Genomic DNA, 18,330 nt, shown 5'->3' with positions numbered 1-18,330 from the left:
GAGAGTACACTAAATAATTCCAGGACATGAGTGTAAAGAAGTGACCTTTCCCTCCAAACGAGGAACTTGCAGGTCCTCAGCCAGTGTTCTGCCTGGACACCTCCCCCACCCCACCCCCACCCCCACAGAGGGAAGGCTGCAGTTGTAATGCCCTGAGCATCGATGCCTGGGAATCCCGTCAATACAGGGGACAGAGGTGACACACAGTGAGGATGGAAGAATCCTTCTAGTCGAATAAATGACTCGGTTGGTTATTTTCAATTACTGCGAAACTAGAATCGTACTTGGGGGTTACTGGTTAATATAGAACATTTTCTCGTGTTTTACCTATAAGGTGGTTGCTCTTGGAAATTATTTGTTGATAGGTTAAAAGTAGAGACTCTTAAGCACGGCATAGACACCAGGGTCCCTCCTTGTCTTCTTATTGTTCTTCAGACCTGGCTTTTGTTAAAATTCTCAAGATCAGTATTAGCTTTCTCGGCTTCACTTACGGTGACTGAAATGCTACTGTGCTGCGCCCCCTACTGGACACCAGAAAATGATACTTCTAGTGCTGACAATGATGGGCCACCATGAGCTGTTTCTGAACTGTGTCAGGATAAAACTGAGCCCGTTATTTGGGAGTGACATTTCTACATATGCCCACAGCAGCAACGGTGTGAGGATATGTCAGCGGCAGCTCAACCTCAGACAGCCTGGGCGAGCAGCTCAGCTAGCTCCACTCGGACCAGCTGCCTCTGGGCTCACAACAGAGGGTGCAGGTGCCCGGGGATCTTGAACAGCTAGTGACCCTCCTGAGCTTGACCTTTGAAAATGAGCTCAACAATGCTGCAAGCTTTCTCTGGAACCAATGTCGAGAGATGTGTGTGAAGGAAGATATTTGCGCAGTGTGAACTGGAGTGGAAACATAAGAGTTACACTCCTTTCAGTCGCTTTCTATTGCCGTGTTTCCATGACGACAAAGCAACCTGGGGAAAGGACGTATTTCATGTTTCAGTTTTCACTCCATCACAGAGGGAACCTAGGGCAGGAGCTTGAAGACATGAAGTGAAGCCGAGACTATAGGGGACGCAGCTCACTGGTGTGCTCCCTCTGACTTGTTCAGGGACCGCCATGTCTGCAGCCAAGGTCCTCTCAGTGTTTCCTCAAAAAAATATAACCTAACTCAATGTAAAAATTATACCTATTAGCCGGGCGTGGTGGCGCACGCCTTTAATCCCAGCACTTAGGAGGCAGAGGCAGGTGGATTTCTGAGTTCAAGGCCAGCCTGGTCTACAAAGTGAGCTCCAGGACAGCCAGGGCTATACAGAGAAACCCTGTCTTGAAAAAAAACAAACAAAAAAATGAAAAACAAAGACAAACAAAAAATTGTACCTATTGATAGAAAAAAAAGTCTCATGGTTATAGTGAAAGATAAGAAAGAAAAAAAAAAACCTACAGACTTTCTAAAACAAGAAAATGCAAGTGTTCAGTTAGGTTTCAGAAGCTCTTGGTAGCCAGTTTAGTTCTTTGGCCTCATTCCCATAAAGTCCACCTGAAAACTTGTTTTTCTTCAGATGGAAGAAGCTCTGACTCAGATGATCTGGAAAAACTATCAACTTTTTTTTTTTTTTTTTTTTTTGTTAAATTCTCTTGGCAATTCTGATGCTTAGTCTGGATAATCTGTCAAACTCTGGGCTTCCTTTGCATTAGAAGCATGTTTGCATATGTGGTGTTTGAAAATGCTGACATATGCTAATGGACATGTTAATGTTAAAACCAGTGTGGTTTGATATTTAAGCGCCACTCCTGTGCTAGGAACAAAGCCAACCTCAGTGTTCCGTGCTCCAACAGCTCAGAACAAGAAAGCCTGAAATATCTCACCTCTTGCTGCCTGAACTTCAATGCAATATGCATAGTACACCTTAGCGTTTCTGTGTTAGAAAGCATGTCTTTTAAAATGGCATATCGCATAGGGAAGGAATGTAATATGCTGAGCTCACAGTAGTAGAATGGTGGGCTGCCAAGGGCTGGGGAGAGAGGCAGGTATTAGTCAAAAGGCACAGCAAAGCGCCAAGACAGCAGAATGCAGCGATGGAAGAGCTGAGAACCAAAGGGAAGGGAGGGGATCAAGGACAAAGGCCAGCTGCAGCCAGAAAGAGAAACAAATCCTGAGATGACAGAAATGTGCTCAAGCTGGATTAACTGTTAGAACTCTGTATGTTAGAAAACAAATTGTGATGCTCTGTATATGCTTGTACCGGGGAGTGGCACTATTAGGAAGTATGGCTTTGTTGGAGTAGGTGTGCCACTGTGGGCATGGGCTTTAATGCCATTTTAAGACTGTCATCCCAGCTGCCTGGAAGCCAGTATTGCTAGCAGCCTTCAGATGAAGATGTAGAACTCTCAGCTCCTCCTGCACCATGCCTGCCTGGATGCTGCCATGCTCCCACCTTGATGACAATGGACTGAACCTTTGAACCTGTAAGCCAGCCCCAATTAAATGTTGTTCTTATAAGAGTTTCCTTGAATATATCCAGAAGATGTTCCAACTGGTAAGAAGGACACATGCTCCACTATGTTCATAGCAGCCTTATTTATAATAGCCAGAAGCTGGAAAGAACCCAGATATCCCTCAACAAAGGAATGGATACAGAAAATGTGGTACATTTACACAATGGAGTACTACTCAGCTATTAAAAAGAATGAATTTATGAAATTCCTAGGCAAATGGATGAACCTGGAGGGTATCATCCTGAGTGAGGTAACTCAGTCACAAAAGAACTCACATGATATGTACTCACTGATAAGTAGAGATTAGCCCAGAAACTTAGAATACCCAAGTTACAAGATACAATTTGCAAAACACATGAAACTCAAGAAGAATGAAGACCAAAGTGTGGACCCTTTGCCCCTTCTTAGAATTGGGAACAAAACACCCATGGAAGGAGTTACAGAGACAAAGTTTGGAGCTGAGACGAAAGGATGGACCATCTAGAGACTGCCATACCCTGGGATCCATCCCATAATCAGCCTCCAAATGCTGACAGCATTGCATAAACCAGCAAGATTTTGCTGAAAGGACCCTGATATAGCTGTCTCTTGTGAGGCTATCTGGTGCCTGGCAAACACAGAAGTGGATGCTCACAGTCAGATATTGGATGGAACACAGGGCCCCCAATGGAGGAGCTAGAGAAAGTAACCAAGGAGCTAAAGGGGTCTGGAACCCTATAGGGGGAACAATATGAACTACCCAGTACCCCAGGAGCTGGTGTCTCTAGCTGCATATGTAGCAGAAGATGGCCTAGTCGGCCATCATTGGGAAGAGTGACCCCTTGGTCTTGCAAACTTTATATGCCTCAGTACAGGGGAACGCCAGGGCCAAGAAGTGGGAGTGGATGGGTAGGGGACTGGGTGGGGGAGGGCATGGGGGACTTTTGGGATAGCATTGGAAATGTAAATGAAGAAAATACCTAATTAAAAAAGAAGTTGCCTTGATCATGGTATCTGCTCACAGCAGTAAAACCCTAAGACACACATGAAACAGATGCCCATGCAGATGGATCCTAAGTTATGTCTCATAAAAGTTGTTTCCTGAATAAAGCTTTCTTTTTTCAAAGGAAAAAGAAAAACAAATAAATGCCATTTTTAAGCTTGTTTGTGGTTACTTATTTTAAATTTCTAGATCGCTTGTTTGAATGTTATGCTTTGTTACCTGAGATTATTATGTCTTATAGCTGCAGTAAGGCTACTATCTTCATAGTAGGTATTTAATTAAGTATTTAATAATTTGGCACATTTCCCAAGCATCATAAATAAATGATAGGTTCTTAAAACAGAAAGTAATAATGTGAATCTCATTTGGGACTTCTCTCATGTGAATTACACTTGAGAATATTTTCATTTTTACTTTTTTTATTAATCTACCTGCTTATTATAGGGCATATAAATAAGGAAAACAGATGAAGATACACACAAGGGAAGGCCCTATACAAGTGACAGAAAATTGGTAAGAAAAAAACCAAAACAATGACTTTTTTCACATAATATTTTAGCTTACAAAAAAAATCCTTCATTTTGTATTTAAATTTCTAGTTAACAGGCAAAGTCTCAAAGGATGTAAACAGAGGGCTGAAAGGGACTTGAGTTCATATCTGAGGGGCTTGCTGGCCAGCCAAGGTAGCTGGCAAGCTGTATATTCAGTTAGAGGTCCTGTCTTAAAAACTAAGTGGGATGTAACTGAGGAAGATATGCACCTACACACTCATGTGCACACACAGCTCCATACTTGTGCACACGCATACCTACACATAGGTGCACTTGCACTTATACACACATTGACACACCCACACATACAGGTGCACAAGTGCCTATACACTCATGTGTACAAACCTACACATAAGTGCACACACCTGCACACATAGGTGCACAAGCTCCTACACACACATGCCCAGACCTACATACACAGGTGCACACACCTTCACCCATGTGTGCACACATGAATAATAACAATATACAAAGGGTATGTGGCCTCTGAGATCTTAACTCCTAACAACTACACATTAAGAAATTTAAATGGTTTCTTAGCTTTTTGCATTCAACATTTATTTTATTTTTAATAATTCAATAAAAAATTTAAATTTCTGCAAAAAAGCTTTCAGCCCTTATAAATCCAAGATGACCAGTTACAGAAATAACAGCAGTTTTTGTTTTTGTTTTTTTTAAATGTATGTGTACACATTTGCCTGCACGTACACCTGTGCCTCATGTGTGTGTCGGGTGCACACTGAGACCAGGAAAGGGTGTTGGATCCCTGGAACTAGAGTTGCACTTGGTTGTGAGTGACTCTGTGGGTGTGAGAATCAAACCCAGATCCTCTGGAAGAGCAGCCAGGACTCTTAACTGCCAAGGCAGCTCTCTACTCTCCCACTGAAAAAAAAATTTTTTTTTTTTTTTTTGTTTATCAAGACAGGGTTTCTCTGTGTAGCCCTGGCTGACCTGGAACTCACTTTGTAGACCAGGCTGGCCTCGAACTCAAAAATCTGTCTGCCTCTGCCTCCCGAGTGCTGGGATTAAAGGTGTGCGCCACCACGCCTGGCTGAAAAACATTATTAAACTACTGATTAAGTTCTGATTCTCTCAAAAAGGATGGACTCTTTCTATATAGGGATCAATTGTTAAGCCTCTCTCAGTGTAACCTTAGGAGAGGTTAGGAAGAGCCTGGCCGTGGAGGTGACCAAACTGGCTTCCATGTCTCTATAAGAGGCCTCAGAGAAGACACAACAAAAAATCTGTGCTTCAGGGCCAGGAAGAAGGCCTTTACCAAGCAAGCCTGACCACTTGAGTTCAAATTGGAACCCGTGTAAATGCAGAAAGAGAAATGACTTTACAAAGCTGCCCTCCACAGGGGCATGGTTGCTCATATGCACGAGCACGCACATGCACACACACACACACACACACACACACACACACACACACACACACACGCACACACACTAAAAAAATATTTTTAAAACCCTTGCTTCAGCATGCTTTGGCTCAGGATAGATGATTTGCCTGTGACTTTTCTGGACTTGCAAAAGCTTCCAGAGACTGGTTCTGTGCTACGGCTTCCGTCCCCTCACTCAGCAGAGAATGCACTAACACACCAAAGTAAGCGAGATGGAAGAAAACTCAGATCAGACAGCTTTCCCTTAAAGCCTAGTTTCTTCCAAATCACACACTGAATGATATTAACTGTCAGCATCCAAAAGGGGCCTTTGCAAGACAGAAGCTGACACAAGCAGTGTGAGTGGTTACACACGGATGGAAGCGGAATATTTGCTGTTACAAGATCTAGCCTCCAAACCCCTTGGCTGGGATCTGTGTGTATGGCAGGCTGCTCGGTAGGGTAGATCACAGCCAATAATGAACCAGTGAGCCGAGACTGTCCCCACACTGAGAGGAAAACTGCTGCCTGGTCCCTCCTGGTGCTCACAACCTTCTCTTCACCCGTGACTGACATTGCCACTAGAGGGGCAGAGCATGTACTCACAGATGCACAAGACTATGAGGAAAAAGAGGTAAGTGACCAGCTCCCGTAACACACTTTTCAGGTACTTCTCTCGGTTGGCGTTGCTCTCTTCCATGAGTCTTGTTCCCCAGAGACCTTGAACATAACGGAAAAACAAAACAAGGTCATCTCTCCTAAGAAATTTCACAAGTGAGCCGGGCTTGGTGGCACACGCCTTTAATCCCAGCACTTGGGAGGCAGAGGCAGGTGGATTTCTGAGTTCAAGGCCAGCCTGGTCTACAAAGTGAGTTCCAGGACAGCCAGGGCTATACAGAGAAACCCTGTCTCTGAAAAAAAAAAAAAGAAGAAAAGAAAAGAGTAAAAAGAAAAGAAATCTCACAAGTGGCAAAAGGAAAGTGATTTTGACAGTAAACGCGTTCTCGAGTGTAATATGGGCACATAAGAATATGTATGTACGCAAACTGTGTGTGACTCAGGCGTGACTTAGCAGGAGCATCTTTTATTTACTATACGTTGTGCGCCATCATTTTCCTAACTCCCAGGACCACTAGCAAATATCTTCGTTCTCGAGTGTAATATGGGCACATAAGAATATGTATGTACGCAAACTGTGTGTGACTCAGGCGTGACTTAGCAGGAGCATCTTTTATTTACTATACGTTGTGCGCCATCATTTTCCTAACTCCCAGGACCACTAGCAAATATCTTTAAACACTTGGGAGGGTGGGAAAGGAAGGCAATTGAAAAGATTTAGCAATTGTGCGCCTCACATAATTCTTGCTTGGTAAAGGACACACCTGGCACCTCCCACTAAGCCTAGCTAAGTAGGTGGTGTGACTCCTGGGCAACCACCTCTGAGGTAGCCACGGTGCACACCCCGAGTTGTTGCATCCTTCCAATGTGGAAACATCTATTGAGCTTCTAACACAGCGGCAAAGGCTGCTCTGCTCTGGCTCGTCTCTGTCGTAGAAGAAACACCATGGCAACTGACTACGCTTAGCCTGCTTAAGCTCAATAGGCTTTTCAAAGCAATTAATACGTTTTAAAATTAACAGGAACAGCTCCTGCAGCTTCTCTGTTTTTATTTTGGGGGAAAACCGGGATCAGCCGCCATGCTTTCTGTTTTAGCAGATGGAACGTGTTGGGCTGGTGAAGTATAGATGATGTAACCCTCAGAGAGCTTGCTGGAGAGACTCGGCCAGCAGGCAACATGGCGGCTGTCCAAACCCGGGGTAGGGAGCGGTGTGGTAAAGTCACATTGCTGGCTCCCTGGGAGGACCTTAATATCTTCCGCAAAACACCCGCCTCTCAGTCCTTCCAGTTCGAGTAGGTTCGCTATTAACAGACAGGAATCTGGCTCCCACATGTTACCTCTGGCGTTCATTTACCCCCTTTGCTAACCTAATGCAGACCACACTTGAGCCATGAACAAGCCACAGGGAGAGAAATGGAACAGCATAAGGTCTTTCCCATCGAGGAAATGAGCTCTTCGGTAATGTTGATATGCTTTTGGGGCCTTATAACAATATAAGAGCTCCACTCTATTAAATTTAGATATCACATTTTCCTTGGTGTTTTGTTTTGTTTTGTTTTTTTAAGTCAGCATCTAAATTCAAGGACACCAAGGTGTTACACATCACGGGTTTCACCACTCTGAAAGCTGAACACAGTTTTCGGTCAGCTGGCCACTGCCAAGGTGTGGTACTTGTCAGGGAATTACTCACGTGGCAGAAATGCAGCATTCGGGATGTTTACTCATTGGAACTGTCATACTAAGGAATTTTAATAAATTTAGATGACATGGAAAATTACGACGTGGGATAACGGAGGAGCAGCAGCCGCGGATCAGGCTCAGTAGCAGCCTCAGGAACAAGCCCACATTATCTTTGGGAAAATAGGATAATGCTCTTCTGGAGGCCAGCCTACAGTGTACATGTGGAGACTGCTAATCTCTTTAGCATCTTTCCTGCTCCGTGGTCAGTGATTTTATTCTTTCCAGTGGTTTACAGACAGCAGTGCACTAAGGAATAGACATAATTTCATACAAAAGGTATTCTCAGACCTTTAAATAGAAACAGACAAAAACGATGTCAGATTTTTTTTCCAAGCCAAATTTGTAATAAATTATGGCAATTTAATTCAAGTCCCTAAGAGGAAATGAGAAACACCCTCTTCTTCGTAGTTCTATAAACTCTTATGATTTACTTTTTCTAAATTACCCTACCTACCTCCTAAAAATTAAATATTCACAATCTTTAATCCTCCCCCACTGGGTGTATGTAGAGGTCTATCTTAGGAGACAGGGACTGGCCCCTCTGCATCATGATCCTGTTGTAGACTACTTTCAGTGTTCATGAGTTGACAGGCAGGAGTGATTTAAGGTGCACCATTGCATGTGCTCTGATTCACATGCCCCAGGTGAAGGCTTTTCTTTTTCTTTCTCTAGAAAGTTCTTCCTATTTGAGCAAACAGTTTGATGTCTGTCTCAAAGCTGGCCCCGCGCTTATCCTTCTTCCCATGGAGTTGATTCTGTAATTATTGTGTTTCATGTTTTGAGACAGGATCTTACTGTGTAGCTCAGTCTGACCTTGAACTTTGAATGATTCTCCTGCCTCTGCCTCCTGAGTGCTGGGAATACAGTCAGATACCACCACACCAAGCCTGGTTCTGTAACACTAATGATTTCTGTCTTTGATCTGGGCCCACAGCATCACAGCCTATATGCTGAGTTGCAATTGTGGTCACCCTTTCTCTGTCAGCTCCCTCCTGACCCCAACTCTCTGAATCCTCTACATTCCTCAGTCTGGCATGCAATTGTACCAGCCTAGTCTGGAGTCTCTATACTCCAAATACCTGCAGGAAAGTGTGCCAGCTCCCCAATGCAGCACTCAGAGTCTGCTTAGCCTGTCACCACTCCTTGCTCTTTGCCAGAATCCCCTCCCTCTTTGAAACGGAGCTCACTGACCTCCTCAGGAAAAGATAGCTTACCTCTTCCCTGAGTTCCTCCCACACCTAAGACCCTCACTGTAATTACTTTTGTACAGCTATTTCACCTGTTAGAAGGTGAGCAGCCTGAAATGCGGGACATTGTATTACCCATCTGGCCATTCCCAGGACTTGTCATAGAGGTGATGCCAAACAGGTTTATTGGCTGTATGAGTTGTGTTACTAGAGCAAATTTATCACAACTCACATGGTCTAGAGAGCAAAGGCAGGGAAGTGCCAAAAGAAAAAGAAAGAGGTTAGGGAAGGAAGCGTGGATTAAAGAAAGCTACAGGGACATTCTGCACAGACACACACAGAAGCAAGAGAACAACAACCTCGGGAGCTTCCACAGTTACTGTACACCTTGGTTTTCAGAGTCCCTCTCACTGGCCTGGAACTTGCCAAGTGAGGTAGACATTGAGCTCTGTCTTGGCCTCCCTGGTGTTGGGGCTGCAAGCACAGGTCACCACACAGTCAGCTCTTTAAATATGGGTTGTGAGGACCAAACTTAGGACCTTGCTATCTCTCTAGCCCAAATGAAAGTTCCAGTAGCCAAATGTGAGGTGAGAAAAGGCCAGAGAAAGAAAGAAAGAAGGAAAGAGAGAGAGAGAGAGAGAGAGAGAGAGAGAGAGAGAGAGAGAGAGAGAGAGAGAGAGGATAGCTTCTAATATAGTGGGCACCCTAAGAATAAAACAAACTATGACCATAAAAAGGCTTCCAGAGTGCTGAGCACAGTGAGCAATTCCTTGTCACCTAAGAGATTAGGGCAAGGTTTCTCAAACTCTATATTGCTGACACACTGGCTGGGATGACCTGCTGTAATGGAGGACGAGGCTGCCCCAGGCACTTTAGGAAATTAGTACAATTCTTCCCTTCTAGCTGGTATTTGGCAGGTGTAACCCTACTCCCTCCTGGGATTATAAAAACACATTCATACATTCAGATACTTCTACATACCCCTTAAGGGGCAAAAGTTTCTCTATTCCCTCTTGAAAAACCTCACATTTAGGATAACACTATACTGGTGATGGAGTAAGAATGGGTCCAAAGATTCAAAATAGGCCCAATTAATCAGTCCCTGCACACGGATGCTTATGAGCTGCAAGTAAGAATGGAGGGTCGGGAGTAGCACTCTGGTGTGGTACTGTTTGGAATGGCCAAGTTCAGACTTTTATCATCCTCGATAACCTTTGTAATAACTGAATACACTCCTCTGTAGACATCAAAAGGAAAAGCAGGAGAAATGCAAGTTATATATGAGAGAAAATAATGATGGCCACTTATCAAACCGTACATGCAGTGCCAAGCTCTGATCATTTGGGGAAAAATAAAGAGTAGGCCTCTTATTCATTTGAGCCCTAGCAGTATGTGACAGAGATTGCTAACTGTGGACCTATGGATACATTGTATCGTTTGTTATGTGTATTTATATCATATTTGTTATGTGTATTAACAATTTGCCAATGCAGCAGGAGTCCAAGTGGTGAGTGTAACTTCCAAGATGATGTCTGGGGCACTGTCATCAAATCATTCAGTAGCCCTTTGATTCCTCTGGCCCAGGCTTTCAGTACCAATTCACTGGTGGCTACACACCATACCTGCCTGCCTCCATATTTACCTCTGAAAAGTATCCTAGACACCAAGTTGCTGAGTCCAGGTCTTTTAGAATGCTCTGCTGCAGTGGAGAAGCCTTCAACTGCTTCTTAATAAGTAGAGATACATTTTAATTCCCCAGTTAGATACTGTGTATCCCAGAAGCAGTTCCTCAACCCTGACTACTCACTGCTGAAAGGGAAAGTTTATAGAACGGGGAACATCCTTTGCTGTCTGCCTGCTGGGGGGCGGGGGGGCGAAAAGGGCATCAGAGACTAATCCAATGCTTTCATTTTATAATTGAGAAGCTGAGGTTCCAAGAGCCTGAATGAGTGACAGTCCCCGCTACCTGTGGATATCGCAAAAGTCACTTTCTGTTCTGATCCTTGGTGATAGATCCTTGATCACAGGATCTATCCCACAAGCCAGGAAAAAAAATTCATATGTCATTTATTATTAGTGATTTTACATTTCTGGCCTCTGTCCTTTGTAAAATAGTGATACGCCACCGTAGCTTATTTTGCTTTAGAGCTCCTAGCAGTATACTATCTTCATAGCGTGTGCTAAACATTTAATACTTATTTAATAAGCCACAAGAATGCCAACTACATTTTTGTAACAGAAATTAAATGGTTAAATTTTTTTTATAATTAATAACTCCCCAAGTCTGCTTCCTTGTGAAATACATCTGTGACATGTATGCCATCATATTATTATTATTACACACAAGAGTTTATTAGATATTACTTAGGTTATATATGCAGAGATGCAGAGGTCAAGACCTTGAGAAGGGAATTATAGCTTCCATGCCTCTCCTGCACCCTACTCTCCCAGAACCTCTACAGAGCACCCACTGGTAAAGTCTGTCTTATTGTGAGTTTACACAATTCTTCTTTAAAAGAAATAAACACACACATATACATACATATAGTTCCCAATATAAAAGTATACATTTTATCTCATTGTCTCCCAGTATTGAGTTCAAAGTTAACTATATAACCAAATGTTCCAGCTGATCATGTAACTTTCCATATCTATTAGCTTATAAGAAACCTGTATGTCACTTCAGTCACTTCAGTGAATACTTTTAAAAGCACCTCCTACGTAGTTTAAAATAACAATCTGTTTTATGCTGCTCTAGACATCAAAAAAAAAAAAAACTTAGTGCTTTCCTAGTCTATTGATTACAGTCACCTCAAAAGGATGTTTTGGTTTTCCACAATGTCCTGAGTCACATTAACTAGTCTGCACGTGTAAAAGCAGCGTCAAAATATTCTTTCATCATTTGTGATACTCTCAAAGCATAGCACAGCAAAGATTTGCTGCCCGTTTTAGATGTCTCTCATTTAATTCGTTCAACACATCGAGGGCTATGTACTAGTTATTTCTTTTCTAAACAAAACAAAACTAAAACAAAAAACTAAAAATTAAAAGATCAGAGCCGTTAAATAATAACCTCAAGGTCAAACAGTAGTAGGACCAGGATTTGGATGGAGGCCTGACCTGCCTAACCCACACTGCCTGGATAGTCTCTGTTGCAGGGGAAAATAGCAACAAATCCTGGGCTGGAACTCTTAAAGTTAGAGGTTAAGATAACTAGGTGGGGGAGAGTTAGTGAAACTCTTCTACTTGGATTCCTCCGGCTGCAAACCTTTGAGAACACGAGATTAACTAGCTATTGGAAAATCCGTGTCCTTTCTTGCGGTGTGGAGAGTTGCGTGCTCGGAACGCCGACACATTAACCATCTGGAAAAGCAATCATCTTGTTGGAATGGCAAAGGACCTTGCTTCCAGTCTTTAAACACACACACACACACACACACACACACACACACACACACACACACACACATGGGGAACGGGCGAGGTTTAATAATTTTGTTTGCAACTGTTTAAGAAATGTCTAGAATTGGAAATGATCAAAAATGTGTTTCTACACATTTCTGTCAACAACCCCTCTCTCAACCAAACCTTCAGACAATGACCTGTTTAAAGGCATTTGTCTCAAAACTTGGATAACATTGTAGGTCCCTACTAGAATGGCTGAAGGGACATGGCACATCGCCACCAAAGGAAAAGCTTGGGCTCTGGAATAAACTTGTTCCTCATTTGTGACATTTAGCAAGCATAAAGTTCCAACTATTATCAGTTGTACTAGAATATTCACTTTTCATCCTCCACAAGCCCAGGTATTAACGGCTTGCTTTTGTTTTCCAAAATGTGCTAGCATCTAAAGGAGAGAGGAAGGGAGGGAGGGAGGGAGGCGTCCAACGAATTTGCACCAACAAGGACTCAGTAAAATTCGGTGATGGGTACCGGAAATCGGGCCGAATTAGAGGAGTTAGGGAAGGCGCTCTGGAAGGAGGCGGGAACGCAGAGGATGCGAGGTGGAGCCGCAGCAGACAGCCACCCTTGTAGGACAGGGGTTCGAGCCCGCGCCCAGGTAGTTGTCAAGCGTGCACGGGACGCCAAGAGTCCGGATCTTACCTCGCAGCCCTCGCACCAGCCTCTCTGCCCAGGCCACTCGGGGCGGCTGGCCTTCCAGCGGGAGGTGGCGATGCAGCGGGTCCCCGCCGCCCACGGGGCTGGGACACTGCGCGCCCTGGTCCTCTAGCCGGCGCCGCCTCCCGCTCAGGTGAGCCGCGCCGCGGTAGCTCCCGAGCCCTCGGCCGCGGGCGCCCACCGAGCTCACGGCGGAGGAGGAGGCCGACCTCCGACTGCCCGGGCGCCACTCCACATCCATCTCTACCACCATCCCTCCTTCTTCTCCTTCCACCTCCTCGTCGTCGTCATCCTCTTCTGCCTCAAAGCCCGGGTTGTCGCGGCTCCACGCTTGCCTGGAGCAGGACGAAAGCGGAGGAGACGGCGAGGCCGAGGCTCCGGCCGGGGGATCCCGAGCGGCCGCCTGCCGGATGCGCTCCATCTCGATCTCCAGGCCCCGCTGCTCCCCGAGGCCGCCGGGGACGGCTAGGCCGGCGCCACCCGCCACCAGGCGCCCGGGTCCGGACGCTCGCGGCGCGGGCGAGCGCCCCGCGTCCCCGGGCGGCTGCGGCTGCACGCGTCTGGAGTTAACCATGGCGCTCACTGGCGCCCAGCGCGCCCGGGAGCGCCGCCGCCCTCTGCCGCAGGAGCCATGTTCTTTTCTTCCCGGGGTCGGCCTGCTGCTCCCCGCCTCCGCCCGCCCCCTCGGCCCGCCTCCCGGGCCCTGGCCTCGCCTGGACTGGACTTAGGCGCGTCGAAAAGGCCCCAGCGGCCAGGGATCCAAGTAGAGCCAGGGTCCCCAACGGTGCCCACATTCCTACGGGGTAGCTTGCGAAAGGAGGGAATGCTTGGTCAGCCAGCTCATCGGGAAAGGGGCTCCTGGGTGTGTCCATGCCTGCATGACCTTAAGATAGTGCTTAGACTCTGTCCATACTCCCCCTGGGTTTGCAAAGGTGCAAGGAGGAGGGTAAAGATGGAGACCCTTTGGTGGGATAGAAAGAACTAGTGAAATCCAGCTTGAACTGAATTCTCAGGGAAGGGAAAGAAATCCACCCTTCATTTAAAAACCAGAATGAAATCACCAAGGCGGCCCCACCAAGGCTTGCATTTGGTGACCCTCAGCTCCTTGATTCTGTGTTTACTGGATGATATCCTGTCTCCACTCTCCAGACATCTAGAGGCATCCAAGGGTTGGATTTTGGGACTTTCTGATGCCTCCACCATTACCTCATTTCCGCTCCTGGCCAGCCCTTGAATAACAGAATCCTGCCTCAGGCGTTAGGTCTAGATCTCCATCCTCACTACGCCCCAGCTGGCACAGCCAACTTAAGACTGCAGTTGGGTCAGGCAAAGCCTACTACAAATTCGATTTTCCATGGTTTCCCCATCTCTTTTAAAAGTTAAATTCCTGGCCAAGATCTGTGCATCTCTGCCCTCACTTCTGACCCTTCTCATAGGATGTCCTCATCCACCTCCTCGCCAAATCCCGCGGGGGTCTTCTTGTCACTTCTGTCCTCAAGGGGTTCTCTAATGCTTTTTACTCTAACTGCAAACATTGTCATTCCACACCAGAGCAAACGATTTCTGTCACTTCTATATCTCTTCTGCCATTCTAGTACTAAACTGGCCTCTCTGTTTAGCCTTGGGGATAGGACTGGATTGGGAGCCTATGGATGATATCCCTCCCCCATTTCCTTCCTACCCACCCACCCATATTCTCCATGTCCCCACTGTTTCCAATAAGGGGTCAGCCATGTTGGTACATTAAAGAATCTATGGAATTCTAGCTTAAGTGGTAATATTTTATTTCTGCAGTTTGGCAAATGTGCATGATCCGATCCTATATTAGTTTGCCAGGCGTGTTATAATAATAACTTACCACACACTGTGTTCAATAATGCAAATATATTTTCTCAAAAAAAAAAGTTGGTTGACCTTTTCTGAGGCCTGTCTTGGCTTGCATATGGCACATTTTGTCTGTGTCTCCCCATTGTCCTCCCTTAGATGTTTCATCCTCCTCTTCCTCCTCATCCTCGTGGTCACTGTCATTGTCGTCATCGCCATCATTGTCATCGTGGTGGTTATAGACAACCTTAATAGTATGATTTAAATTTAATTACTTTTAGAAAGACTTCTGACCACATACAGTCATATGCTGAGATACCAGGGCTTGGGAATTCAACATATGAATCTGAGGGGTACATGACTCATTTAGTCTTTGTGGGCACTACAATGCTTTTCTAGAATGATCTCCCTATCACTCATCTATCACTCTCCTTATCATTATTCATTAATCTCTTATACGTTTCCTGTGTGTAAAATTAATAATTGAGCAAGTTAAGCAGAGTAGTAAGGATCCTGGCCTCAAGAAAAGACCCAGACCTCAAGAAAAGAAAGAGGATGAAGTTTCCCACTAGAAAGGGTGAGATGTCTGTCTAGTAAGAGGTGTCTAGAGAAGCAGTATTCTGAGCTGAGCCACCTGTGCTGCACTAACAGAAAAATTGCTTAGCAGGCATATTCCAGAGGAGGGGGGTATGAAGAGGGAGCACGGACTCAGGGTCAGAAAATAGGTTTTATGCATTGACTCGCTGGGTCCTCGACATCACTCTTACGGACTCAGAAATTCTAGGAATTTTGCTCTGGAATTCCGAGTCTCCTTGTAGTCTTCTGGGCACCCAAAGTTTGAGAAGCAACAGTTATGTTTCAGATAAAAGAGTTTTCATAAAATGCATCTTGTAGCCTGGGTTATATAATTGCAGTGATGACATCATCCAGAATTCCAGACCTAGAAGAATTGTCAGTGGTGCTCCAGGCTGTGTTTACATAATTCATTATCAGAACCATAGAAGCAGACAACTGCATGACCTAGGGCAAGTTACTTCATTTTTTGCCTGTGGAAACGAAAATGATGAACGCTTGACTCATAGGCTTTGAAGATACGTTGAATTGATACAGATGTCTAAGACCAACCCTTCAGGCTGCTGCAACAAAAATGCCATGGCCAGGTGGCTTATAAACGTCGGTTTCTCACAGCTCTGGAAGCAGACGTTTCAAGGGCACGGTGCCAGCAGAGTTGGTGTGTGTGTTACAAGTCTTTTCTGAGCCATGTGACACCGCTTAGATTTATCTTCATGTGGTGAAGGAACAAAAAGCTGCATTGGGATTTGGGTGGGAGATGGTTGTGTGTTGAAGGATCAGTCCCAGCCGGTGATCCTGTTCTAAAGCAGTGAACCCTTTGTGAGGTGGGAGCCAAGTAGAGGTAGATCATTAGAGACATACCTCTTCGGGAAGAGAATATTGGGATCCAGGTCATTCCTCCCATCTCCTTTGCTCCTCTTCCCTCCCACCCACCTTGTGTTCACCATGGGTAGCCTTGTTCCACCACCTGTGTAAGCTCCAGTGATGTTCACACTCACAAGTCTGAATGCATAGAGCAAGTAAACCACAGACTGAACATTCTGTGACGGTGATCCAAAATAACCTTTTCACCCTTTTGACTTACCTCGGGCATTGTGTCACAGCACTGGAAAATTAACCCGCACAACCCCCCTTTGGCTGTATAAGACATCCATCGCTATGACTAATCTCCCTCTAAAGAGCCCACCTCCTTTTATTATCCTGTGACAGACAGGGACTTTGGTGTATGAATTTGGAAAACATCACATGGTAAGTGCCATGTGCTATTAATGCTACATTCATGCTTATGTTTCAATCATATTAATTATGTTAATCATATTAATATGATTAATTGAATTAATGAAAGATATCAATTATTTTTTGATCCATCATAACTATTCCTTGTTCATCTCTGCCTTAGCTTGACGATGTGTTTGTTGAGAACAGGGGGGCCATAGCAAACTCAAAATTGTAGAGAAAATACTTCTTGAGAATCCAGTGTGCATGTGACACATATCTAGGAGCAAGACACGATCTCTGAAATGGGCAAAATCTAGTCCTTGTATGTTAAGCAACTACTGAAGCTCAAGAATCTTTTGTCATAGAGCTCGACCTTTCCTGGATCTTTGGAATGGGGGTGAGAATTGTTTGCTTGCCTTTTGGGTTATTTTTTCCAACTAGAAAACAACTGGTCACTGAAGAATATGTTCCTTTTTTATTTGTCCTTGGCCTGTCTTCCTAGTATGTGTGAAGTCTTTGCTTTAAACAGTGCTGCATCAGTGGGGGAAAAAAGTGACTCAGCCTAGGAAGAAACAGAGCAATCGAATTCACTCAATTACTTTATATTTACCTTGAATGTCCAATTCTGTGTTTTTACTTACACAATAAAATGTGATTCTTGGGGCTGGTGAGATGGCTCAGTGGGTAAGAGCATCCGACTGTTCTTCCAAAGGTCCGGAGTTCAAATCCGAGCAACCACATGGTGGCTCACAACCATCCGTAATGAGATCTGACGCCCTCTTCTGGTGTGTCTTAAGACAGCTACAGTGTACTCACATATAATAAATAAATAAATCTTAAAAAAAAATCTTTAAAAAAAATGTGATTCTTGTTTGGATGGGTTGGAGAAAAAATCAATTCAATTTAGGCAGATTCTTTATGGAGTTGTGTTCTTGTTGGAGAGATGGTCCCCCTGAATATAAATAATAGCATGAGTTATCATGCAGCATCTAGCTAATATGGAAGGTTCCAGCAAAGAGGGAATCCCTAGGTTGAAGTGGTTAAGAAAAGCAGTAAGACCACATCATAGAAAGCTCAGAAGTTGATGCTGATAAACAAATCACAAAGTTAGTAGCGATAGTAGTACTTTTTTTTTACAGTGTTAATTACTTAAAACAAATATGAAACATTCTTCCTAAGATATCACCCTCACCGCCCCCAAAAGTAATTCAGATGGTTAAAATGTATGTAAACAAGTAAGTAATTTAAGTTGGTTACAAATGTATCTAAACAAATATCTTGGAGTTGGATGTGTATTTGCCTCGTTTTCACTTGCAAGAAAAGTAATTTTGAAAAAAAAAGAAAAGAAAAGTAATTTGGGGGCTGGAGAGATGGCTCAATGGTTAAGAACACTTACTCCTCTTCCAGGGCTCCTGAGTTCAATTCCCAGCAACCACATGGCGGCTCGCAGCTGTCTATAATGTCTATAACCATCTTCTGCTGTGCAGATATGAATGTAAATAAAGCATTCATACACACACACACACACACACACACACACACACATATATATAACATGAATAAATTTTTTAAAAAAAGAAAGAAAAGCGATTTTAAGAAAATCTGCAATCTTAATGCCCTGTAATTCAAAAAGCACCGGG

At 44.4% G+C, this 18,330-nt stretch overlaps 1 protein-coding gene across 1 annotated transcript in view; it reads right to left on the bottom strand.

The window, feature by feature from the left end:
* Nucleotides 1-13,720, bottom strand: part of Pkd2 (polycystin 2, transient receptor potential cation channel) — a 41,908-nt gene extending 28,188 nt beyond the window's left edge. The window contains exons 1-2 of the mRNA XM_021162290.2: nucleotides 13,061-13,720; nucleotides 6,017-6,130 (exon numbers count right to left, since the gene is read on the bottom strand). Of these exons, the coding sequence (XP_021017949.1) occupies nucleotides 6,017-6,130; nucleotides 13,061-13,649 (703 nt within the window). The 5' untranslated portion in view covers nucleotides 13,650-13,720. The remainder of the gene's footprint in view (nucleotides 1-6,016; nucleotides 6,131-13,060) is intronic.
* Nucleotides 13,721-18,330: the final 4,610 nt, after the last annotated feature.

This window comes from Mus caroli, chromosome 5 (assembly GCF_900094665.2).
Source record: "Mus caroli chromosome 5, CAROLI_EIJ_v1.1, whole genome shotgun sequence".
In the NCBI taxonomy this organism is placed as follows: domain Eukaryota; kingdom Metazoa; phylum Chordata; class Mammalia; order Rodentia; family Muridae; genus Mus; species Mus caroli.
This window is presented reverse-complemented; position numbering and strand designations above follow the sequence as displayed.